The following is a 27,194-nucleotide window of genomic DNA, read 5'->3' on the forward strand; positions in this document are numbered from 1 at the left end:
ATAGATAGATAGATAGATAGATAGATAGATAGATGATAGATAGATAGATAGATAGATAGATAGATAGATAGATAGATAGATAGATAGATAGGAGATAAAATATAGAAATAAAACTATGAAAACCAAATTGCTGTAAATTTAAAGGAAAGGACCCGGAACAAGTCTCAAGAGTCTATGGTGTTTATCTGCAGGAAGGCAAAGCCGAACAGAAGCACTAAGGAGAACATCTTGTTTTTACTCTGCTTTCACCGATAGATTTTTTTTTTTAAAGAACAGTTATTACTTATCATTTCTTTTAAAAACTGAGTTTAAGCCAACCATGGGAGGGTATACCTATAACAACCACCCAGAAGGCTGGAGCAGGAAAGTCAAGAGCTCAAAGGCAGCTCAGGATGCATAACAAGATGTCTAGAAAAAAAAAAAAAAGACAGCCACAAGTTTTTTTCTTTTAAATAAACATCAAATCTAGGTCCAGAGATGGCTCAGCAGTTAAAGGCATTTGTTGTGCAGCCTGGCAACCTCAGCTTAATTCCCAGAACCCAGAGAAAAGTGGAAGGGGAAACTGACCTCACAAAGTTGTCCTCTAGGGGCTGGAGAGATGGTTCTTCCAGAGGACCCTGGTTCTATCTCTAGTGCCCACATGGTAGCTCACACTCACCTGTAACTCCAGTCCTGGGGATCTGACACTCTCTTCCTGCTTCTGTGGGCACCGTGCACATGTAGTGCACAGTCACATGCAGACGAAGCACCCATACACATAAAACACGTGCACTGTGATCATATCTCTCTGATTCACAGACTGACTACTAAAGACCAGCTGATTCAATCTTGTTCTCTTCTATTTTATTCTATATAGGGTATCACCAGACTGGCAGCATCAAACTAACTATGGAGTCCTCAGGATGGCCTTGAATTCACAATCCTACTAAAATTATAGACCTAAGCCAATCTAGCTAAAAGTATTTTAATGTCAGGCATATTAACTAATAAAATCTATTATCTCTTACATATTTTAAGCATTAGTTAATAACAAAAATTTCTCCTTATTTTTCTTTCCCTTATCCTCATTTATAATCCATGAATCTATATTTCAAAACTAAATTTTGTAATCATGATTTCACCATTTACCTGACCATGGTCAAATTTAGTATCTTTTAAAATTATGTGTATGTGTATATACCTGTATGTATGTTCACCACAGGCGTGTTGGTGCCCTGAAAGACCAGAAGGGAGCCTTGAATCCCCCGGAACTGGAGTGGCTGTCAATTGTGAGCCACCAACATGGGAGCTAGAAACTGAACCTGGGTCCTCCGCAAAAGCAGCAAGTTCTCTAACCTCTAAGCCATCCCTCCAGCCCCTTATCCAGTATCTTGGGGCTTCACTTTTCTCAACTATCAGATTAACATCTGCTCTATTTTCTTAACAGTGCTGAGATTAACATCAAATGAAAAAAGACATAAATTATTTGGTACAAGCAGGGATTCCAAAAAACTATTAGCATATTATTATAATTCCTTCAGAAATCGGCTCCTGTATGTAAGCGACTGGCAAAGGTTTTAAAATTCTGTTCCCATATTAGGTTTCAACTAGTTATAATATTATCTATCAACCTGTCCCTCTGGTAGCTACAGAAGTCAAAAGTTGTTCCTAATTTTTTATTTATATTACTTATCAACTTACTTCCTAACTCCTGAAACTCGTTGCTTGGTATCTTCCTTGAGTATGCTAATACACAAAAGTTAAAACAAAATGTATTTAGTTCTAGTACTACAATACTATTATACCCCTTACGTATAAGGATTTGACCAAAAGTCACAAGCTAAAAATAGAGAATCATGCATTTATTTAACTTAGGCCTTTTAAAAAACTCATTTATTCCACAAATATGAGCACCAAGTACAGGCTCTGTGCTAGATGCTGGCGGGTATAAAAATGTGGAAAACAGACATTGTACTTGCTCTCATAAATAACTTGCCAATGAGACAAACACGGCAGGATGAACATGCACATGATGGTAAGCTTTCGAAAGCACTGTAAAGAAAGGGCGCTGAGTGAGAAACTATGTTGAAGCTATACTTACAAAGAACTGAACAGAAATGAACTCTGGAGGAATGGAACCATTCAACCCAGCCAGATGCACAAGTCCCTTAAGCCTGTACCTTAGTTTTCTCTTGTAGGATTGGGGAACAATCTTCCCCATAAAAATGATAGAACTGCCGGGCGGTGGTGGCGCACGCCTTTAATCCCAGCACTCGGGAGGCAGAGGCATGCGGATCTCTGTGAGTTCGAGACCAGCCTGGTCTACAGAGCTAGTTCCAGGACAGGCTCCAAAGCCACAGAGAAACCCTGTCTCGAAAAACCAAAAAAAAAAAAAAAAAAAAAAAAAAAAAAAAAAAAAAAAAGAATGATAGAACTAAGTCAAATGCTTTTGCCTTATTTTGAAACTAAGCACAAAGAAAAATTAATATAATTTGACAATAAAAGTTCACTCACAGGAATCTATATTTTCCAAGCAAATTAGCATTCCTACACTACTTTAAAAAAGTGTCCTATCACACACAATAAACATCATCATACAAATAAGCATCACCATATATATGTAGTTACAATACAGCTAACTAATAGTTTTAAATAAAAGTAAATTAAAATTGAGAAAATGACCCAAAAAACACTTTGGAAGAAAACTGATCATTTTCTCATGAGATCCTTTTAAGCAGAAACAGAAAGACAGAGACATAGGGAAGAAGGGAAGAAAGAGAGGGGCCAAAGGTAAAGGAAAAAGAAAGGGGTGGGGGTGGGGGAAGAAGCCCCAAGGCTCCTGGGCAGCAGCTTTTGACAAAGGTCAACAGCGCACTCTGCTGGAACTAAGTCTTTCCTACACGCTGGACAAAAAGCTGCTTCTGCAACTTGCTACATTGAGTCAAATAGAATTACTATTATTAATGTATTTAATGCTATTATTTCTTTAATAAATAAACACTGGAATAAGAATAAAACATAGTGCTACCTCACTCATGATAAAGGTTTACTTAAAAACATAAACCAATTACTAAGAAAATGATTAAGAATTCTGGAACAAAGCAGTATTAAACTATTATTATATTATCCCAAACCCAAAGCTTCTCTTGACAAAATTCTAATCATGCGAAGACTGATGATTCACTAGATTGCTAATATATGAATTATTATAAGAAAAGGACTCTAAAAGCAGTAATACCAGTACTCAGAAGTTAGAGGCAGGCAGAAGTTCAAGGTCATTGTTAGGTTACAGAAGAAGCTGAAGGCCAGCCTGAGATGCGTGATACTTTCTCGAACAAACAAAACAAAAGACAATTAAAAAGAAAAGAATAGGGGCTGTAGAGGTGGACCAGCAGTCAAAAGTATTGGATCTTCCAGAGGATCCAAGTTAGATTCCCAGCACTCACATGACAGCTCACAGATGACTGTAATTTCGGTTTCAGGGGACCAGATGACACCCTTTTCCCACCCTTATGGGCAATGCACCCATGTGGTGAACATACAAAAATGCAGACAAAACACTCATATGCATAAAAGAATTAAAAACAACAAAAGCAACTTGGAACCCTTCCCACTCTTACGAGTTCTTTCTCACTGTTTTTTAAAATCTACATGCAGGGCCGGGCGATGGTGGCGCACGCCTTTAATCCCAGCACTCGGGAGGCAGAGGCAGGCGGATCTCTGTGAGTTCGAGACCAGCCTGGTCTACAGAGCTAGTTCCAGGACAGGCTCCAAAGCCACAGAGAAACCCTGTCTCGAAAAACCAAAAAAAAAAAAAAAAAAATCTACATGCAGGGATGGAGATGGCTAAGACATTAACAGCACTTGCTGATCTTCCAGAGGACCTGAGTTCAGTCCCAGCACCCATGGGGCAGTTTACAACCACCTGTAACTCCAACTCCAGGGGATCTTACATCCTCTTCTGTATTTTACATGTACAGTACAAATGTGCACACACAGAGAGATACCACACACACACACACACACATAAACACATCTTTAAAAATAAATCTATGTTTAGTTTGCTTTAACAAAAGGTCAATCTACAGCATTCAGAAAGTGAACCAGATGTGGGTAATAAACTGTAATTTTAAAAACAAAAAGTGCTGGATGGTGGCACATGCCTTTAATCCCAGCACTTGGGAGGCAGAGGCGGGCGGATCTCTGTGAGTTCAAGGCCAGCCTCCTCTAAAAAAGTGAGTTCCAGGACAGCCAGGGCTGTTAAACCAAGAAACTCTGTCTCAAAATCAAAAACAAACCAAACAAAAAATCAGAAGGTATTGACTATTTTCTTTCCTCTTCCTCTTACCTGTAGTGATATATTTTCATTTGGCCCCCAAAGACTGAACTGTCAGACCTCACATTGAAGTTAATAAACCCCCTTGAGATCATTTAATAGTCTGTACCACTGTCCTGCTGTGACTTGGCCTGTTTAAGTTTAACCTGCTTTTAAGAAAACAATGGAACCAACTTTCTATGCCTTGAATGTCCCATGCAATCAGCACATTCACTAGGATGACATATTTTATAATGCTTGTTTCATTTGTAATTACTTATTCTACTGTCTGTTAAGAAGTAAAAAAAATACATATTATTTTAACTTATGAATTTATGGCACTGGGATGGAAAGATGGCTCAGCACTTAAGAGCAGTAGTTGTTCTTCCAGGGGAACTTGGGCTCCCAGCACCTACATGGTGGCTCACAACCATCTGTTAACTATAGTTCCAGAGGATCTAATGCCCTTTTCTGCATTATACATGTGGTGCATAGACATACAAGTAGATAGGGCATTCATATACCTAAAATTAAGTAATTTTTTAAAAAGTTTTTTTTGTGGCATTTTTTGCCCAGCCATTTAGAAAATACATTAAAAACTACTTTATGCAATTATGCTTTCTATTGCAAACTCAAAAATGAGCAAATATCAGAAGACAAGCATATTATCTTTGCATTTTTATTAGCACTGACACAGCACTAAATGTGGTAAACCCCACACCAGAGCTCATGTTGTATGTCACTGCCAAAAAATCCCACACTAGAAATATAGACATTTACACGTAAGCTATGTGTATTATACCATGTACATGAAACTGTTTTCAAGCTTAGACTTGGGTCTCATTACCAAGACCGCTCATCACAGAAAATCCACGTAAAATTCCAAAATCTGGAGAACTAAAAGACGTGAAGCACCTTTAGTACCAAGCATTTCAGACAGAAAAAAATATTCAACTATATAAAGAAACAGTTTACAATCTGAAGAAAATGTTAAAAATCCCTTACAATTCTAACCCTAAGCATTTCAGATAATGGTTATTCAATATGCACACTGTTGCTACTATTTCTTCAACTCTGTACCACTTACGCTCTAAAATATACTAACATCTCTGCAATGATTTAATCCTCATACCTGCCTTGTGAATCAGACACTTGTATCTATATTTAGCAAGTAGGAAAGTTAGGTACTTGTACCAAGAGTTTAAAAAGAAATAAAATGTGTATGTGTGTGTATGCGTGTGTGCAAATAAAAGTTGTGTTTAAATCCGCCCCTTCAAGGCCAGACACAGCAGAGGCTGTGCTTAGATCAGTGGTAGAGCACTTGCCTAACATTTAAGACGTTCTAGAGCATTTTGAACTCCAATACAAAGAAAGAAATAGATTTGTTGATCAATACATTAGTAGACAAAGAAACTCTCGGCACACACACACAAAGGGGACATTATTTATCCTTTAAAGCCAGAGATACTGCTTGTTGCAATATGAATGAACCTGGAGGATGTTACACAAAGTGGAATAAACCACAAACAGGAAATAAAAAAACCAATATATTCTCACCTATATGAAAAAAAAAAGTCAAATCTAGGGACAAAGAAGAGAATCCCCAGGAGACATTATATAAAAATTGATCATGTAGGCAGCCTGATTCGAGTATCTATTCCTTTTGAGTGTACATGTATCTACTGTATATTTTGTGTGTGATGTATATACATGAATGTGCAGGTGTGCATGCCCCTAAGTGGGCTTGTGGATGACAGAGAAGAATGTAGGAAAAGAAAAAGAATTAAGTTAGAGAAAAAATAAAAATATAAAAAGAAGAGGAGGAGGGAATAAATAAAACAGCTGAAGAGACAGCTCAGTGGTTAAGAGCCCTGGCTACTCTTCCCAGGACCCACATGGGGGCTCACACTATCTGCAACTCAAAGAGCTCTGACACCTTCTCCTGAGTCCCATCTTGGGACTCCACATAATAAGAGAACCCCCACATTCTCCGAGCAGTATATGTGTGCTCCCACACAATGAATAGTTAGAAAATGTATTTCTTTTTTAATTGAGAGCAATAGAAAAAGATACCTGACACTGGCCTCCAGCAACCACATATGTACACACATACACACACCACACACACACACAAAGAGAAATACTTTTTAAAAAGTCTTAACAGAAAACAACAGCAACAAAAAGAACTTTCGGAAACCCCTTTAGTGCTGCTCTCTGATCACTTTCTAAAGGAGAAACTGAGACAGGGAGAAAAGGGTTTATCGTCTCTCACGTTAGTGAGCACAAATACAGTCGGATGCCGGGCGATGGTGGCGCACGCCTTTAATCCCAGCACTCGGGAGGCAGAGGCAGGCGGATCTCTGTGAGTTCGAGACCAGCCTGGTCTACAGAGCTAGTTCCAGGACAGGCTCCAAAGCCACAGAGAAACCCTGTCTTGAAAAACCAAAAAAAAAAAAAAAAAAAAACCAAATACAGCCGGATTGTTTAGGAATTTGAGCTTTTCTATCATTCAAATCATGCTACTCTTTCTCTACTTTCAAATGGATTTAGATTTAGAAAACTCCCCATTTTCCTTCTTTAAACTAAGCAAAGGCATAATACGTATATTTTGGAAAGAGGAGCTTGTCTTTCCTACAGGAGATTCGGGTTTTACTCTCTTTTCCGGGGCTCCTCGTGCATCCAAATGCTGGACGTCCTTTTCCAAACAATGGCATTTTCTCATCTACAAACACAGAATCAGATAAAGAAAAGCTTGATTGTGGATTTTTCTATCTTCTCTCTTCTTCCTTCAAAAGGCTATTTCTAATTAATAATAATAATAATAATATATTAAAAACCAACACAAAGCTGGGCAGTGGTGGTGCACACCTTTAATCCCAGCACTCGGGGAGGCAGAGGCAGGCGGATCTCTATGAGTTTGAGACCAGCCTGGTCTACAGATGAGTTCCAGGACAGCCAGAAATACACAGAGAAAACCTGTCTTGAAAAACCAAAAATAAAAAAAAAACAAACAACAACAAAAACCTAACACAAATAGAAAGCTCATGACACCATTTAAGTCAAAGAGAACATACAGTAACAACTCTTGGATCCTAATCAAGTATTAATGCAGAAAAATTACTTAAAAACAAATTACTGTATTGCAAAGATCTTCCAATAAAATTGGCACACCATGTAGACAATAAATTAGCATTATAGCAAAGCCAAACCACATACCTAACTGGAAAATACATTAATAATTAAGCCACATTCTAGATTCCAGCTTCATTTATAATTGGTACTATTACAAAAAAATAAGTTAGTTTATTGTACTTCTAAAAACAAGGTTTAATTCTAGAAGTTGTTGGTAGATATTTAAACTATGCAAAACTAGAATACAAGCAATTTAAGCATATCCATCTGAAAGTACTCAATTATTTACATAAAAGTGAAATGTTAATTAATAATCCCTCATCTATATTTATAACTAAATGTATTAAATTCCCAATCCCCTTATCTTTGTGGCATAAATTTCAAGAAGACTGTGTTCCTCTACGAAAAGTATATTCCATATGAAGTAACTGGTAATTCAAGTCTTTAAATAAGTATTAGAACTTTGCATGTCTTATCATGTACTGATCTTAAAAACTCAGTAAGTAGCCAGGCATATGGGTGCTGCATGCTTGCAATCTCAGCTATGCAGAAAGCCAAGGAAAGATCACAGATCTAAAACCAGCCTGGGCAACTCAGCAAAATCCGGTCTCAGAATAAGTGAGTGGACTATAAACTCAGTGGGACAGAGTATTTGCTTAGCATGCTGGAGGACAGGGGTTCAAGACTTGCCATGAACATACACCAACACCAAAAACACCACTAAAACAACATTAACCCCCAATAGATAAGAGTAAACTTTGTCACTATACTTACATTATCAAACCAATATTATCTACTGAAACACAATTAATAAAAACTCAGAGAGAAAAATTGGTGTCCAACCTGAAGACCCGAAAAGCAAAGCAGCCAGTGACTGGCTCCTACCTCGACCTCTGTCTGAAATTGGTGATCCAGCCTCCAGGAATCTCAGATCGAGACTGTTTGAGAACTGTTTCCTCCCAATTTTTAATCCTCTCTAGGGCTGGGATTAAAAGCATACACCACTGGATTGAAGGCATGCACCGCCCAGTTTCTATGGAAACTGGTGTGGCTATTGGGATTAAAGGTGTTTGTTACCATGGCCTGGTCTGTAAAACTGACCAGTAGGTCTGTTTTACTCTCTGATCTTCAGGCAAGCTTTACTTATTAAATTACAATTGAAATGCCACTATAATCTATAGTGTGAAAGGTATTTGAAGCAAAAGAAAATGCTATTATTAGGTAAAAAGCATTGAAGAGTTTTAAAAGTACAGTAATGGGGCCGGAGAGACAGCTTAGCAGTTAAGAGCACTTGTTGCTCCTGCAAAGGATGTAGATTCAGTTCCCAGCACCCACATGGTGATTCAGAAACATCCATAAGTCCCGTTCCTGGAGAGCTAATAACCTCGGCTGACCTCTGCTGGCACCAGGCACGTACACGGTGCACATACACACATGCAGGCAAAACATTCACACACATAAAATTAAAAAAACAAAACTAAAATAAAAGTTTAAGTACAATATTCTTCAACACCATAGATATTAAGACTTTAACAATATAAAATAATATGGCCCCTGTACAAGAATGGCACGAAGAGTCATAAGGCACCTGCATTTTTAACTCTCTCATATGCAAGATCTAGTTTAATTTTAAAAAAAATCAAGCCTGGTCTACAAGAGCTAGTTCCAGGACAGGAACCAAAAGCTACGGAGAAACCCTGTCTTGAAAATTCAAAATAAATAATAAATAAATAAAAAATAAAAAAAAAATCAGATGAGAAAGTCAAAGATAAGCTGTTTGGGAAAAAAAGACCTTGAGGGAGGGGGGCAGACGATGGAAGAGTGTCACTATGTTCAAAACATGTAATAACCATGCATAAAAATGTCATCATGAAACCCATTACTTTATGCAATGAATTATATTAACACTTTTTAAATTAATAATTCCGGAAGATTATAAAGTGGCTATATGTTTAGGATACGCCTTAAGCAAATACTTTCCTCCCAAATTCTTCATGCATGAGAAACGCCATGCAGCTGCTTTACAGCAGTATGGACAGACTGCTACACTAACAACTTCCTTTGTAAAATGAAAATAACCATTCACTTTGTAGCTATGATACAACTAACTATTCTCTATCAGTGCCACCAACTTCCTGTGCAGCTAGCCCCGACTAGGTAGCTAGATGATCTTAACAGCCAATAAACTGCTTACCTGCTGTGCGGTCTCTAAGGGGCGGATTCTTTTCTTCTCTATTTGAAAATCATCATCTTCACCTCGGTGCGTGGATGCCTGTTTCTTGGCGGATAACTTTGCAGCCAGAGTATTTTTTTCAGGAGAGTCTTATATAAAAAGTAATTTTACAATAAGTATGGTATACTTATAACAAAAATATAATAAATAATTTATTCTATGCATCTTTTAGAAGAAAACCAAGACTTATTAGTATAAATTTCATAACACAATTTAAAACCTATGATTTTTTTTCCATTGACTGATTGAGATAATGTCTCACTACATAGCCATGGCTGGCCTGGAACTCACTGTGTAGACCAGACTAGCCTCAAACTGAAAGAAATCCACCTGCCTCTGCCTCTAAAATTAAAAATATGCACCAAGACATCCAGCAAGGTTTTTTTTTTGAAAACTTTTTATCACCCCATTTATTTTTACCATAAATACAAAAACATTTCAAGAAACATACATTTAGCATGAAACACCCAATTTGTTTTTCTCATAGCCTCGTGATTTATGGCCATACTCTACTATACAGTTTAAGGAATACAACTGTCAGGGCTGGGAGTATGGCTCACTTGGTAGAGCAAAAGTTGTCTGGCATGTGAGCTGCTTTAAGTTCAATCTCTAACACAAAGTATCTTGACAAATATGCAAATGAGTCCTTCAAGACTCAATAAATGTCATTTCATTACTATGAAAACCTTAATGTTTCTTTCCTACTGAGCTTCATTATGTTCACAGAATAAGATTTATGTCTTAATCTCACAACCCTGAAAGCTCACTCTTACAACCATCAAAAACCTCTCAACTCCTAAATTATAAAAATTATTCCTAAAAAGTGAACTTTAAAGAAATGCTCAGTATTACAAAGTTAATAATTTGTAGCTCTTAGGTGCAACATATTTGCCATTTTACTTCAAAATCCCTAAGGATAATTCCAATACTGACAAACACAGCATCCTGATTTCTGGAAACATGGCAAACATTTCCTTTTCCTCAATTTTCTCACTACCCTATATATTGGTTTCATCATTTCCTATGTACCTTTTCTTTTTTAATTATTACTTATTAAAGTGCTTTATTAATTGTAATCATAGACAATTCCAGGGATTATGTGAAGCAAGAATAAGTAACAGAGGCATTATTGCCACTGAAATATTCTTCCACCTCGGATCATGCACAACACATTTATTTTAATATGAAATAATCATATTATTTTAATATTGAAATAATCTCTGTATTTCATTAAATTTACTTTATTTTGCACCAACTACACGAATGACTTTACTTTGATTGGCATTTTCTCATTTCCAATATCTTTTATTTTAACTCTTTTTATTTAATCTGTGTCGTTTGCATCATACATCCTGATCCCATTCATTTCCCATCCCTGCATATCTGCCCTCTGCCCTTGCAGTGCCTCTAAGAAAATTTAAGAGGAAAAAAGAAAAGAAAACAATGGGGGGGAGGATCTCATCATGGAAGCTGTCATGTGACACAATGAGTCACACAGTGAACCCTTCTGTCCAAGTATTCACTGCAGAGTCATTGGTCTGGTTTGAGGCCCTTGGTTTCTGCTACACTAATGATGCTGGGCCCTCACTGGAACTCCTCTTAGTTATCCTGCTGTTGCCCTGTGTTGTGGAGATCCTGAAGGTTTGGGTCATGCAGGACTGGCCCCTTCACCTGCTCCAGCAGATCACAGATAGGGTGGATATTGGAATGGGCCCAAGTAGTTACAGGGTTGGTCAGCCTAGCAGCTCTCCCTTGTCCTCACCACCAGGATCAGCTCTCCTGCATTGCTTTGGCAGTGATGGGGGCAGGGGATGAGGAAGTTCTTGTGCTTTCATGGTCCTAGGTCAGATCTCCCACCTGCCTCTGGCATTGATGGGGGCAGGGATGATGAGAACAAAAACACATCTCTCTTCCACCCAAGTCACCACATGGCAGGTGAGTACTGGGAACAGCTCTTCCATGTTCACAATATCAGGGCTGGCTCACCTCTGCCAATGGGGTTGGCTCTATTGTGCTGCTCAGGCAAGGTGCAGGGCCTGTTCTCCCGAGTGTTGCAGCTGGTGGCGGGCAGGGGCAGCTCTCCCACTCTTCTGACCTCAGGGCCAGCTCTCCCATGTGGCTCAGGTGTTGATGGGGGAGGGCCATCTCTCCCCTGCCCTTACCACCACATGATACTATGTACCTTTTTAAAGGTACGACCTTCCTCTGTTCCTCTACATAGTTCTCTCCACTTCTGTGGCCTGAATCCCTTTAACCTTTAATCTTACACTAAGACCACACAATGACCAGACAGCATGAAAATCAATGAAAGTGAAACAATGCCCTAACTGGAAAGAATTACAAACTACTCGCTTACAGGGCAGAAAGATCTATGAAGCAGGTACAACAGATGTGAGCCTATAAACACAAAATGGAATCTATGCCATGTTTGGTGTGTGTTTAATGGAAGAATGTGTGTTCACGCATGGGGATACCCATGTGTGCATACACACGTGTGCAGGTACACATATGTGCATATTCATGGAAGCCAGAAGTCAATTGAGTCTCCACTTTTTTTTTTCCTTGATACAATGTCCCTCACTGAACCTGGAGATCACTGATTGGCTAAGCTGATTAACAGCAAAGCTCCAGGGTTTTTGTCTTCAACTCCTCAATGCTGGAGTTAGATGTACACCATTGAGCTCAGATTTTTTTTAAAGATATTTTACTATTTTCAATTGTGTACATGCATATGAATGTAGGTGCCCACAGAGGATAAACTGAACTCTGGTCTCCCGAAGGAGCTGTACTTGCTCTTAACCTCTGAACCACCTCTCCAGCCCACACTCAAGATTTTTAAGTGGGTGCTGGGGAATCAAACTCAGATCCTAATGCTTGCACAGCAAACATTTTAACAAACGAATGTTCTTGCTGGGCCCAGAATAGGAATAGCTTTTTAAAAAAATAATGATTTTAATCATGTTCAACAACAGGGATCAAAGTCCCAGATCTTCCATGATCCAGAAGCCTTTCCCCATAAAAGCCACTAAAAAACAAAAATTTTAAAGATAGAAGTTTTCTTTATATGCTATAATATGATGTTTATTGTCCTGTATTGAGGCTATTTGTGGGATTCTCCTCTGTATTCTGTGAATATCATTGGTTAATAAAGGAACTGCTTTGGGCCTATAGCAGAGTTATAGGGGAACAGAGCTAGGTGGGGAAAACTGAATGCTGGGAGAAAGGAGGCGCAGTCAGAGAGAAGCCATGGAGCCACCGCGGGAGACAGACATGCTGAAACTTTGCTGGTAGGCCACAACCTCGTCGTGATGCACAGATTAATGGAGATGGGTTAAATTAAGATGTAAGAGTTAGCCAATAAGAAGCTAGAGCTAATGGGCCAAGCAGTGATATAAATAGTATGGTTTCTGTGTGATTATTTCGGGGCTGAGCAGCCGAGAACCAACAAGCGGCCCTCCTCACAACAGTTATTCTTACTTAGTACATGTTAGGCTAATTTTCTAAACTACATTATTGTTTTTTGGTGTAGTCCCTAGTCTTTTTTTTAAGTTCATTTATTTGATTATTATGGGTATGAGCATTTTGTCTGCATATATGCATATGTACCACATGCATGCAGTGCCTGTAGAGGCCAGAAGAGGGTGTGGGATTCCCCTGAACTGAAGGTTATGCAAGGTTGTGAGTCACCACGTGGGTGCTAGGATTCAAGCCCAAGTCTGCAGGAGCCATCTCTCTGGCTCCTTATCTTCTGTTCTCCACAGTGTAGGAGCTTGCAAGTTCACAAAGAGGTTGAATTGTTAAGGCACATAATTTAAAAAGAAGTTAGATATCTCCAAAATTTATGAAGAAATAAAGAAGGGTGGGGAAAATGAAAGAGACAACTCTCAGAAATCAGTACAAAAGACAAACCTATTTAAACAGGCAATCACTACAGGTGATATTCAAGAAACAATAAACATGTAAACTGTTCATTAGTCATGACATACAATCAATTAAAACTCCAGGCTGCGAGTGGGGGTGGCCCTAGGTTCAATCCATAGCACTATAAACAAGATAAAATAAAACATCAATGAGAATACCAAACGTGCAAGAATGGTTCAAATTCAAAACAACTGGAAACATCAGGAGATAAGTGTTGAAAACCTCTGCCCACAAGCACACACCTCATGTTGTGAGTTTCGTTCCACACTATCTCAATAAAGCTAACAGGGCATGAGTCACGTGAATTTTTTTGCTTCCTGTTGCATAGCAAGTTATATTTATACTGTGTCTACTAAAGCTATTAACTATGCAATATTACTATCTGAAAAAAAGTGAAACTTAATTTTCAAACGCTTTACTTTAAAAAATAGTTAATTGATAAAAAAATATAACAATCATGCTTTTAAGAAAAAAAAATGGCATCAACAAATTTGTTCAGTAAAGAGTTAACACAGACTTTTGATCTGAAAAGAATGCAGCATCCACACAGACTATAATGAAGTAAGGTGTGCCTGCATTATTGAGGGAGGCTGGAGTGAGGAGCACAAAACGGAAAACTGTTGGCATGGTCTACCACAGCTGATGTACATGCTATCACCATCCCATCCCTAAGTATGTATACAACAGAAAGTGTCTATTTGTATTCAGACAAACAAGCAAGTCTCTGTCTTATTAAAGTGGAAACAACTCAATTATCTGACAACAGTAGAATAGATGACTACATCCCGATATATATTTATTTGCTTTTATATTATATTTGTATTATATATTTATGTTATATATTTTAATACAGGAAAATAATATACAGAAGAAAAAGAATAAAAGCAATAGATTCTCAATAATGCAATACCAAGTAAAAGATAGATATAAGACCACATATGTAATTCCGCTTCCATAAAGAAGCTAAGTTCATCAACAGTGACAGAAGATGGCACAGAGAAAAGAAAAATCGGGGGGGGGGGGTTAACCCAGCAAAATACCTCAGTAATTAAAGTGAGAACACAAACAAAAAAGCTCAAAAGGTTCTGAGCAGCCAATGTTATGGTAAAATTATTCCATTAGGGGCACAGTGTTCAGTTCAAAGCACATTCCTTGACATGCATGAAGCTTGAAGTTCCATCACCAGCACCAAAAATAAATAAATACAATTTAAAGGATTTCAGAGAGGTTCAGTGCTTAAATGCACGTGTGCCCGAGACATGTAACCTGAGCTAGACCCACATGGTGGAAGGAGAGAACTGTCACCAGCGAGCTGGCTTCTAGCAACCACCCGAGTGCTGTGGCACGCACTCGCTCTCTCGTGCTCTCTCGCGTGCTCTCTCTCGCTCTCTCTCTCTCTCTCTCGCTCCCCCGCACCCTACACAAGATAAATGTAATTAAATAAAAAATTCCAGGGGAACTGAAACTCCAGTCGCAGGGCCTTTGAGGCCATCAGGCACACACAGGGAACACAGACACACATTTCAGAAAATGTAGTAATAACTAAGGAAGGAGCCAATTCAGACTGCAACCAGCACAAGCAGAATACAGTTTACCTTGGCAGGGTGATAAGGCGCCGTTTCTCTCCGGTGGTTTGCTTGGACTATGGAAATGGGGTGAAGTGCCTATGTCCGTGTCACTGTAAGGAAAACTCTTCGAGTGGCATGCACAACCACATGACGACGGCACCTCAGGCTTTTTATTCAAGCCTCCATCCACTGGCTTTCCTAGGGGAAAAAACCCTCTATTTATAACTAATAAAGAGCACTTCTCCTTTCAGCTAGAGTGAGCAACCACCTCGGTTCAACAAGGACTGGAAGTTTCCCAGGTCACAAGATTAAATGAAGAGAGACAATCTACCTGAACCTTATCTACAGTGTCGAGTCAGGACAGAAGAGAAAAGCAATTCCTACAATGTTTTCAGAAATGTTATCAGTGTATAAACTATAAAAACATATTAATGAAGATTAATAGTGTAATTAAAAGTACCAGTCTTGTATTTATTTACATCCAGATTACTTCAAAGTCAAGCAAAAGTATTGAGATAAAGATGAAAAGTATATGCTTCATTACTGCTATCTCCCTAAATGAATAATTTGAAATTTCAGTATTCTAAATAATAAATCTTTATTATTTATCACAGTCCACATTATCCTTATTTTTTATTTCTTTCTTAGTTTTGTTGAGACAGGGTATTTCTACAAAGCCCTGGCTGTTGTGGAACTCACTAAGCAGAACAGGCTGACCTCAAACTCACAGAGATCTACTTGCCTCTGCCCCGACCGCTGGGATTAAAGATGTGAGCTACAACATCCAGTCATACTTCTACTTCAAATAGAAGTATTCAGGTGTGGCGAGGTGGCCCACACCTTTAGTCCCAGCACTCAGGAGGCAGAAGCAGGTAGATCTTTGAGTTTGAGGCCAGCCTGGTCTACAAGAGTTGCAGGACAGCCAGGTTTACGCAGGGAAACTCTTATCTCAAAAACAAACAAACAAAAAATTAAATCAAATCAAATAGAAACATTCAATCACCTACACATTCTGATAAAATTATCATCAAAGTACATTTTAAGACAATTGTTGTTCAAATTCAATAAAAAGGTAATTAAGATACCTAAATATAATTTTTTAAAATTACAATACAGGGGCTGGAGAGTTTAGCAGTTAAGGGCATTTGCTGCTCTCCCAGAGGATCCCAGTTCAGTTCCCAGGACCCTCAGAGCTGCACACAATCATCTGCCACTCCAGTTCCAGATGGTCCAATGTTTTCATCTGGGCTGCTCAGGGACCAGGCATGCAGGAGGTGCATAGACATGCAAGAAAATACACTCACCCACATAAATAAAAATAAACACTTTTTAAGAAAATTACATTGTGTGCCCACATGATATACATAACTCACATACTTTTAACAAGCTAACATTAACAAGCATGGTTATGCATACCTGTAATCCCAGCATTCAGAAGGCTGAGATAGGAGGACGTTAAGCTGAAAGTCAGCCCAGACTACATAGCAAAACCCTGCCTCAGGGGAAAAAAGGCAAACATAAAGACGTACTATATACATGTACAAAAATCTTAGAATGAAACCCATTATGTATAATTAACACATGCTAATAAAAAAAAGAAAAAGAAACCTGAAGTGGTGGTGCACACCTTTGATCCCAGCATTCAGGAGGCAGAGGCAGGTGGATCTCCATGAGTTCAAGGCAAGTTCAAACAAGTTCCTGGATAGCCAGGGCTACACAGAGAAAGCCTGTCTCAAGGAAACAAACAAAAAAAAAAAAGAAAGAAAGAAAGAAAGAAAGAAAGAAAGAAAGAAAGAAAGAAAGAAAGAAAGAAAGAAAGAGAAACTGAATGTTTTAACTATACTAGTGACACTGTTTACACACTTGTAACACATTGACGTTTCCCAGGTAACTGTCATTAAATTTCAATTATTAACTAGAAATGTCAATTTCCCCCAAAGAATGTTTCCAATAATAACCAAAATGGACAGTCAAAAGATCATAGAGCCAGGCGGTGGTGGCGCACACCTTAAATCCCAGCACTCGGGAGGCAGAGGCAGGTGGATCTCTGAGTTCGAGGCCAACCTGGTCTACAAGAGCTAGTTCCAGGACAGGCTCCAAAGCTACAGAGAAACCCTGTCTTGAAAAACAAAACAAAACAAAAAAGGATCATAGGATGTACTTTTTGATGCTTATTTCACCGTTTGTCTGTGGTGATGTGAAGCGGCACACACACCATGGCGTGTGCAGGAGTCAGCTTTCTCCCTCCACTCTGTGGTGCCAGCGATGGGACGCAGGGCATCACGGCAGTAGTGAGCACTGAGCACGGGGCAATCCTGCACACTCCTTGTTACTGAATTCTATCAGTGGCACCAACATTTCTCTTTTATTAACTTATGCTACCGTGTGCATGTGGAGGTCAGAAGACAACCTACAGGAGCTGGTTCTCTCTTTCCACCAGATGGCTTCTAGGAATTGAAATCGGGTTCCAAGCTTAGAGGTCAGCCTTTTACACTGAACCATCTTGTCGGCCCAGATACTTCCTTTAATAAATGCATCCATACCTATACACACACCTGTGATTAACTTCACATTTTTCTAATTCTTTAGGTTAGACTTATCTATTTATATACCTGAAAAATATTCAATACTACATTTCAGATTTGTGATTAAGATTACAAAGTCCTAGTCAGGCAGTGGTGACACATGCCTTTAATCCCAGCACTTGGGAAGCAGAAGCAGGCAATCTTTGTGGGTTCGAGGCCAGTCTAATCTACAAGAGCTAGTTCCAGGACAGCCAGGTTGTTACACAGAGAAACCCTGCCTCGAAAAAAAAAAAAAGACTGGAAAGATGGCTCAAAGTCAAGAGCGCTTCCTGCTCTCTCAGAGAACCCAAATTTAGTTTCTAGAATAAACATGGGGTGGTCAACAACCCCATCACTCTAGCTCTGGGTCCTCTAGCACTGTGAGCAGCTTACATAAACCCATGCATAAATAATTGAAAATGAAAATAAATCTTTAAAAAAAAATTAAAGTTTTTCATCAAATATTAGTAGCAATTTTGTGTTTGCCCAGATGATCTCATACTTTAATAAAAACAATCATACAGAAGCTCTTATGAGCAAAAACATGGAACACTTATGAATAGACTTTACCTCAAAACCTAGTTTTTACAAACTGAAACATTAATTCAGGATTACCTATAAAATTTTACAAAAACATGTAAGTCTGGGACTCACCATTGGAAAAGGGTGAGGCAGGAATCAGCACCCCAATATCTTTTGTTATATGGGTGTATACACTTTTATTTATTTTCTGGAAGTTCTAGGTACTGAACCCTGGACCTTGCACATGCTAGGGAAGTGTTATATCACTGAGCTACACCCTAGCGTAGAACTCGAGTTTGGATTTGTAAGGTGGATTCTTGCAATATTCCAGGCTTCCTTAATGCTTCTGACTCTCTCACCTCAGTTTCCTGAGTGAATTCCTAGGGATGCAGGAGCACATGCCGAATCAGAGCCAAATTTATCTTTTGAGACAAGGTCTCACTGTGTAGTTCTGATAACAATTAAGGTAATGGGACATGACAGAAATTCATACAATCATTACAAGAAGCTTCTATTTATCTGGTATTCAAACACGGGTGCAACAGGTATCTTTTATTTACTTATTTATTTAGAGCTAGGGTCTTGCTACATAGTCCAAGCTGGTCTTTAACTCACTGTACTCCTCCTCTTCAGCCTCCCCAGTACTAGGCTTACTGGCACGAACCACCACTACACCACTTTTATGTGGTTTTTTTCTTCATATAGTCTACATTTTACTGTTATAAGTCAGATAAACAAATATATTTAGGGATATATTCAAGCAATTAGTATATGTATCAACACCACCAGAGCTCCATCTCCTATTTCTTAGATACAAATTATCATCTTGGTATTTTCATAGGAACTCTGAGCATCTAAAATGTTCACATACACCCTGCATGATCAAGTAAAAGGACTAAATTGTGTTAATATTATTTAAGAATTAATTTTAATGTATCGACTTCTTTTGGAAGACTTAAAATGTTTTATTTTGGGAGGAGGTTGCTCTGTAGCCTTGGCTGGCCTTGAACCTGTAGCAACCTTCTTGCCTTTGGCTCCTGAATGCTGGAATTATATATGTGCACAGCCATGCCTGGCACAGGAGATACATCTTGAAGAAATGTCTTGACAGAGATTATTTAAATCACTTGGAACGATGTCTGAACCAGTCTAGATACAGTGTACCATATTACCTGGGGCTGGCCTGACTGTAGGGCAGGTGAAGGCACACTCGCCACTCAGCCTGATGACCTGAGTTCAATACACCAGACCGGTATGGAAGAAGGAGAAAAGTGGTTCCTATAACTTGTCCTCTGCGTCCATACGATAAGCACACACAAAATATAAACATACCAGTTTTTATAAGAACTACTTGCCAGTAAAAGACTGTTGCCACGCTAACGCAGAACAAAGTAAGGCTAAGCTTTTTCCACTTCCTGTGGGACTCTCCAACAAACAGTGCTGCTCACTGTTCAGTCCTCTGACGATCTGTGGACAAAGAAACCAGCTTTAAAAAAGAAAACAATAAAGGATGACTTTATCAGCTCTCTCCATAGAATAGGAACACGATAGAATAGCACAGAAGACTAAGGAGGCGCTCCAGGAGACACAGACGGCATGAGGAAGAACTAGATTTTGCTAAATCTAGACTCATTCCTTTACTTCTCCCTAACAACCTGCTGGTTTTACCAGGACATTAAATAAGCAGCTTGTTGTAATAAGGGGCAGCAGGCTACGTTATTATAGGCTAGCTTTATACCCGAAATAATTACATGGAAACTGTATTCTTTTAAACACTGCCTGGCCCATTAGTTCCAGCCTCATTTTGGCTAGCTCTTACATATTGATCTAACCCATTTCTAATAATCTGTGTAGCCCACGAGATGGCTTACCAGGGAAGATTTTAACCTGCAGCTGTGTCAGGTGGGAGAATCATGGCGACTGCCTGACTCAGCTTCTTTCTCCCACCATTCTGTTCTGTTTACTCCACCCACCTAAGGGTTGGCCTATCAAATGGGCCAAGGCAGTTTCTTTATTAATTAACCAATGAAAGCAACAGATTAGAAAGAAATCACTCCCACATCATTTCCCCTGTTTCTGTTTAAACAAAAAAGAAGGCTTTCATTTTAACATAGTAAAATTACATATAGCAAAACAGTTATCAAGCAAGAATTACAGTTACAATATTCAGTCCCTCTTCAATCCCAAGCCTGTTGATAAGAGATATTTCAGAGTTTCTGTCTCAGGTCAGGAGCCATGAAATGGGACAGAATAAGAATAAGTATATACTTGATAAACTTTTTTTGCCTTTCCTCATATCTGTGTCTTTCTTTATATGTCAGTATATGTCTTTGTTGTTAATGTTTAAATTTCCCATAACAAACAACTTTTCCTACAGTAATCTTTGAAGTTTCCAGGATGAAGATGGGACCCCAAGACATCAACTCAATCTAGTTATTATGACGTCATGAATATTTTTTTTTAGCGCTAAAATTAGACCTGTTTTTTGGTACCAACTGCACGAGACAATTTCGAATGGTGCACATTTTTGACAACACTCTGGCCGGACCTTCTCAAAATGCTCAGAGACTAGTTACAATTTTCTTAGGTCAATGGTTAATTTGGGAATTTGACCATCATTTACTTTCACAGGACCCCCTAAGAAGAACGTCGCCCCCATGTCAGCTAGAAGCAATTTTAGAGGACAACGTCCCCTCTCCCAACAGAGTTTGCTCTCAGGGTTAGGGACATCATTTAGTGGTTGGTTTAGGGTTGAGGGGATGGGGGATATATTTTATGGAATTAGGGGTATTTTTTTTAAAAAGGGGGGATTAACTGGTTTAATGGGATGATTGGTATTTGTGAATTACTGTTTTTAGAAAATTGTATTGGTACTATTTCTTGTATATTGATATATTGAATATTGAATGTGAGTGTTCCTACCTCTATTTTTGTATAAGAGTATGCTTATAACTTTGTCTATATTGTATTGATACATCTACCATATTACAATGTACATTTCTACCTCTGATACTATTTATATAATAACATTGTTTACATTTGATATGTAATGACATTGTTTATAGTTGAAGATCAGTCTTCATATATTGCACAGTTGTTTATTCTCTTAGTCTTCAAGTTAGATAGGTATTGAGAATTAATCAGGTCTTTTAGATACATAGAGATTATATTTAGTATAGATAGTATAATCTTCAGCCTCTTCGAAGAACTGTAGAAAATGGCCTTTAATCTAACCTAGAATTCTGTGCCAATGAGACACAATCACTCCTGGTGACACCACTCTACTCCTGAGAGAACGTTGAGCACCAAAGACACTCCATTGGGAGCTTGTCTTCTTGGCAGAACTGGCCTTTGGGTTAAGAAAAGCACATACCTCAACTACTGACTAAGATACAGAATATCCATAAGTGGATGAAACAGGATTGTCTTATCTTGCCAAGACAGGGTAGGATAGTTCTAAGAAAGTTCTTTGCCTTTAATAATGGTATGTCAGTTATGTTAGGCCTTAGCCAAAGTTGGTTGACTCAACATTGCAAACGAGACTTTGGGTAATTGCCCAAGTAGTCAGTTGTCTCTGTCAATTGTTGCACATTTTGGATATATCTCATTTGTTAAGTAATACTTATTCCCTTCTCAGATCTTTGACGGAGTTGAAGATTATATAATTGTAGTTACTCTCTACATTATTTAGACTCCTTGAGATAGAATGTTTAACAAAACTTTTGTTCTCAATATTGTTTTATTATTTGTTATTATTGTATATAGTTGTATTTGGTTTAGTTCTGTCTTATTTAGACAAAAAGGGGAGATGTAGGGATTGCCCAGCCCCTTAGAGGGCGCGTTCACCTCGGGCTAATGTTTACATAGAAATCTGGCGAGCATGAGCCCCAAAGCTCTCTTTTTTTGTATTTCCTGCTCATTGCTGGATCCCTGGTGTTGTAAGCTATCCCTTCATTAAAATTTGCTGTTTCGGGGGCTGGAGAAATGGCTCAGTGGTTAAGAGCATTGCCTGCTCTTCCAAAGGTCCAGAGTTCAATTCCCGGCAACCACATGGTGGCTCACAACCATCTGTAATGAGGTCTAGTGCCCTCTTCTGACCTACAGATATACACACAGACAGAATATTGTATACATAATAAATAAATAAATATAAAAAAATATAAAAAAAATAAAATAAAATAAAATTTGCTGTTTCAAAAAAAAATAATAAAAAAAAATTTGCTGTTTCATATTAAGCTAGCCTGGTTATTACGCCGATTCCAGCAGCTTATATTTAATTATACAAGCATAAATTGTTTCTGTAAAGCTGTTTGTGCTGGAGAGTTGGCTCAGCATTTAAGGGCAGTTGTTGCTCTTGCAGAAGATTCAGGTTCAAGTCCCATACCCACGTGGCAGCTTACAACCACCTCTGACTCCAGTGCCTGGTGGTGGCGCACACCTTTTAATTCCACCACTTAGGAGGCAGGGGCATGTGGATCTCTGTGAGTTCAAGGCCAGCCTGGTCTACAGAGTTCCAGGACAGGCCCCAAAGCGACACAGAGAAACCCTCTCAAAAAAAAAAAAAAAAAAAAAAAAAAAAGAGGAGGAGGGAGGAGGAGGAAGATGAGGAGGAAAAAAGAATTAAGTTAGAGAAAAAATAAAAATATAAAAGGAAGATGGCCAAGTCCACTAAGTCCATCACTAAGCACATACTTCAAACCCTTCCTACACAAACACAGGAAATATGCGAGAAAGTTCAAAGTAGCATTTTTGCTAATTCCAAGAGACTATGAGCAACCTAAATACTACTAGCAGGAAAATAGACAGGTTATGATAGCCATACAATAAAATGCCAGGCTGCAATTAAAATGATTTAACAACCAATGAGGATATACCTTAAATATAATGCTACAATAAAAACAAAAACCAGATAAACACTTGTTACGGATCCAGCTCAGCAGAGGGCAGCATCATGAACCTCTGTCACTCCTACCACTGCTCAAGTTTCCTTCCTGTGCTGTGATAGAATACTTTCACAGAAACCAGCATAAGGGAAAGGGAATTTATAGTCTATGGACAATTCCAGGTTATAATCCATCAGAGCAAAGACGTCAGAGTAGCAGGGGCTTAAAGCAACAAGCTGTATCCATAGTCAAGAGCAGAGAACGAACACGCATATTCATTTCTTTGTGCTGAGGTCTATATTTCCACCCTTCACAGTTAAGAACCCTCTGCCTAAGGAATGGTGCTGCACACAGTGGGATGGGTCTTCTTACATCAGTTAAGACAATCCCCCACAGGGCCTGGAGAGATGGCTCATCAACTAAGAACTCTAGCTGTTCTTACAGAACACTTGGGTTCAATTCCCAGCACACAGCATGGAAGCTCATAACCATATGTATTTCCACTTCCAGGGTAACCAATACCTTTTTCTGGCCACCTCAAACACGAGGCATGCACATGGTACACGTATATACATTCAGGCAAACAACTTACACACACACACAAAAGAAAGTATCTCACAGAAATGCCCACAAACCCAATGTAGACAATTCTTGATTGAGATTCTTTCCCTAGGCTGTCAAATTGATGATTAAAGCTAACTATCGCAATCTATAGCACAAATTCTAATCGGTATTAATAATAAAAGCCCAGAGTCAGATATAGGGGCTAATGCTGAAGATCAGAGAAGCAGAGCAGCAACTACTAGAGAGACCTTTTACCTCTACCAATGCTGACCGAATGGGCAATCCTGTCCTCAGACTGCATCTCCCGATGTACCTGTCTCCACCAAACCTCAGACTGCACTGAGCTCCCGTCTCCTTCCACCTTAAACTCCTCTCTCCACCCAGCCAGATCGCTCTTGACTCCACCTCCCTAGTGCTGGGATTAAAGGCGTGGGATCCCAAGTGCTGGCATCACCTTTGTGTGAGTTCTGTTTCTCTTTTAGACAGATTCAATCTTACGTAGCTCAGCGTGGCCTTGAACTAACAGAGATCCCTCTGCCTCTGTCTCCTGAGTCCTGGGATTGTGTGTTGACACCACTCCCTGGCCTCTAGTGGCTTAGCTCTGCACTCTGCTCTTCAGGCAAGTTTTATTTGTTAAAACACAAACAAAATATCACTACAACAATCGCTGAAAAAAGTTCTAACAAAACAAAACAAGAAGATATACAATATTTCATTCACAAAGTCTAAACATATGTAAAACAATCTATATTGTTATTCAGAAAATGAAAATTACATCCACACTAAACATGCAAACTTTATTATTCCCTAAACATCTAATGCATAGTTAAAAAGATTACAGTTATTTACATAGCATTTATATCAAGCATAGAAAGCAATCTAGAGATCATTTAAGAGTATATTGGAATTTACTTATAAAATATATGCAAATAGTGCACCATTTTACATAAAGGAATTGCACATCTACAGATTCTGTTATCCAAGGTGGGTCTTAGAACCATTCACCAAAATAGACTGAGTTCAAAGAATGTCAGTTCACAAACCATATAACAAGCTATCCTGAGGTACACACACCTGTAAGCCCAGGACTAAAGTGAGCAGAGATAAGAGGATATATAGGGCTTGCAGGCTGCCAGCCTAGCCAAAAGCAACACCAAAAACACAAGTTCCAGGTTTATCATGAGACTATGCCTCAAAAGAAAAAGGTAGAGAATGACTAAGAACATTCAACATATACGTTCTCTCTTCTCTCTGCTGCACACATACAGAATGAAATCAAAGCTGCAAAGGAGCTGAGAATATCCTTATATCCTAACCAAACATAAAGAGCTTAGGAGTTTTTGGTAGGATGTTCCTAAAAGGAAGTGCTCCTCCAAACGAATCCAACAGACATTACCACCATTTTGCACCCGGGAAGAGCAACTTCAATGGGTAGCTGGAATCCTAAGCTACAACATCTTACTAAAGACTTAACTACTGTAGAATACTTACAGAATTCATCATAGCAAGCTGTGCGGGATAAGCTTTGCAAGGAAAGAGAATCTTCACCCCACCAATGGTGTATTCAGATGACACTGAGGACATTCTGCTTTCTCCCAATGATACTTCACTGAAACAGAAACAATACAATCAATACTGAGGGGCTGGAGAGACAGCCCAACAAGTTAAGAGCACTTACTGCTCTTCAGGAGGAAACAAGGTGGATTCCCAGCACCCACACCAGGGAGTTTACAAACGCCTGTAACTCCAGCACCGAGGTATCTCATACCCTTAACTGGTTTCTGTAAGAAGCTGTATTTACTTGGCACACTTGTATTTACACACACACACGCATTTATAGTTTAAGTATTAAAATAATGTCATTCAACAAAAGCCAGGCAATTAGCAATAGAACAGAAGTCTGATTAAAAACTGGGATTATGGGATTAAAGGCGTGCGCCACCACCACCCGGCGAGAAGTTAATTCTTGTCAGGCCACTTCTCAGTTCTCAGGTACAGTCTCTGCCTGTGATAATAATAGTTGCTGCCATACTGGGAAAAAATAAAAAATAAAAAATAAAAACTGGGATTAATAAGCATGTATATAAAAATAATAAAAGCAAAAAAAGTATTTTTAAAAACAGGGTTTCTTTGTGCAACAGTCTTGGCTGGCCTGGAACTTACTGTAGACCAGGCCGATCTAGAACTCAGAGATCCACCTGCCTTTACTTCCTGAGTGCTGGGATTAAAGGCGTGCACCACCACTGCCCGGCTGCAAAAAAACTTCTTAGTCTTATAAATAAATCACAGGGTCAAGATCATGCACTGGAGTCCGACCAACCTGGCTGGAGTGTCACTCCAACTCCATGATGTATTAGTTATGTGACTTTAGGCAAATCACTTAACTTTTCTAGAACCCCATCTCCTCAGGTACAAAATAAGAACAGTAATAGAATCATCCCTGTAGGACTGCTGTACAGGCTAAATAAAAAATGTAAAATAGTGTAAAAACATACAGTACGTGGCAGATGAAGCACATGCTCCTGGAACAACTTAGATTCCACAGAATCAACTTAAGAAACCGATTTGTGAAGCAGCTCTGCTATTCCACAGCCCACTCCTATCTCCGGCTTCTACCCTTCCTAACACAGAAGAGAGGAGGTACAGACAAGCAGGCAAGAGGCAGGGGTGGTAGCTCTGACCTATCATTTTACTTCTACGGTCTAAAATTCTTCTCTGCAGTAATATCTAATTCTTAAATCGTTGTGGGAAAATATCTTTCCACTGTAATTCTTTCAATTTTGTAATCAAGAGCCACATGGCACGTGGGAAGTTGGAGGACAGTGGGCGGGAGCCAGAGGAGGTTCCCTCCTTCCACCCTGTGCCTCTCAAGAATTAAACAGAGGTCTTTGGCCTTGATTGTGTCTTCATCTGCTGAGCCAGCTCCCTGCCTGGGCCGGCACAGCAATTCTGAAGTCAGATAACTATAACGGAAAGAAAATGGATATGAAAGCCACTGTTCGCATCACCTAACCTCTCAGACACGTTTAACGACGGAAGAATTTTCGCAATTGTGAAAAAAAAAATATGGTAAATTCAGCCCGGGAATGGAGATGGATAAGACAGATGGTTCAACAGATTAGGAAGTCAATAATAACTGTAACCATTGCCTCGGTGCTCCAAAAAAATCATTACTCTAAGATACTTTCCAGTTCTAATAGTGTTCTGTCAGACAAGACTTGCAAAAAATCAAGCAACCATCAGCCAACATTCCAGCGGGCAGTACTAATTGGACTCGGCGGGTGGGTGGGGCAACAGGAAGGTGGGAGAGGGCGTGTGAAGAGAGCGGTCCAGGTGAGTGTGAAGGACGTACTGGGGATGGATATGGCCAAGACACACTGTCTACAGGTAGGAAACTGTCCAAGAATAAAAATAAACCCAGCACTCGAGAGGCAGAGGCAGGCGGATCTCTGTGAGTTCGAGACCAGCCTGGTCTACAGAGCTAGTTCCAGGACAGGCTCCAAAGCCACAGAG

General features: G+C 39.1%; 1 protein-coding gene across 1 annotated transcript in view; it reads right to left on the minus strand.

Annotated features, from left to right (window-relative positions):
• The window catches only part of Brip1 (BRCA1 interacting protein C-terminal helicase 1), a 121,849-nt gene extending 96,568 nt beyond the window's left edge, over positions 1 to 25,281 (minus strand). The window contains exons 1-5 of the mRNA XM_026780115.1: positions 25,173 to 25,281; positions 19,590 to 19,701; positions 15,176 to 15,346; positions 9,621 to 9,748; positions 6,900 to 7,016 (exon numbers count right to left, since the gene is read on the minus strand). Of these exons, the coding sequence (XP_026635916.1) occupies positions 6,900 to 7,016; positions 9,621 to 9,748; positions 15,176 to 15,346; positions 19,590 to 19,701; positions 25,173 to 25,265 (621 nt within the window). The 5' untranslated portion in view covers positions 25,266 to 25,281. The remainder of the gene's footprint in view (positions 1 to 6,899; positions 7,017 to 9,620; positions 9,749 to 15,175; positions 15,347 to 19,589; positions 19,702 to 25,172) is intronic.
• Between the last annotated feature and the right edge of the window lie 1,913 nt (positions 25,282 to 27,194).

The sequence above is a fragment of the Microtus ochrogaster genome, chromosome 7 (assembly GCF_000317375.1).
Source record: "Microtus ochrogaster isolate Prairie Vole_2 chromosome 7, MicOch1.0, whole genome shotgun sequence".
Taxonomy (NCBI): Eukaryota; Metazoa; Chordata; class Mammalia; order Rodentia; family Cricetidae; genus Microtus; species Microtus ochrogaster.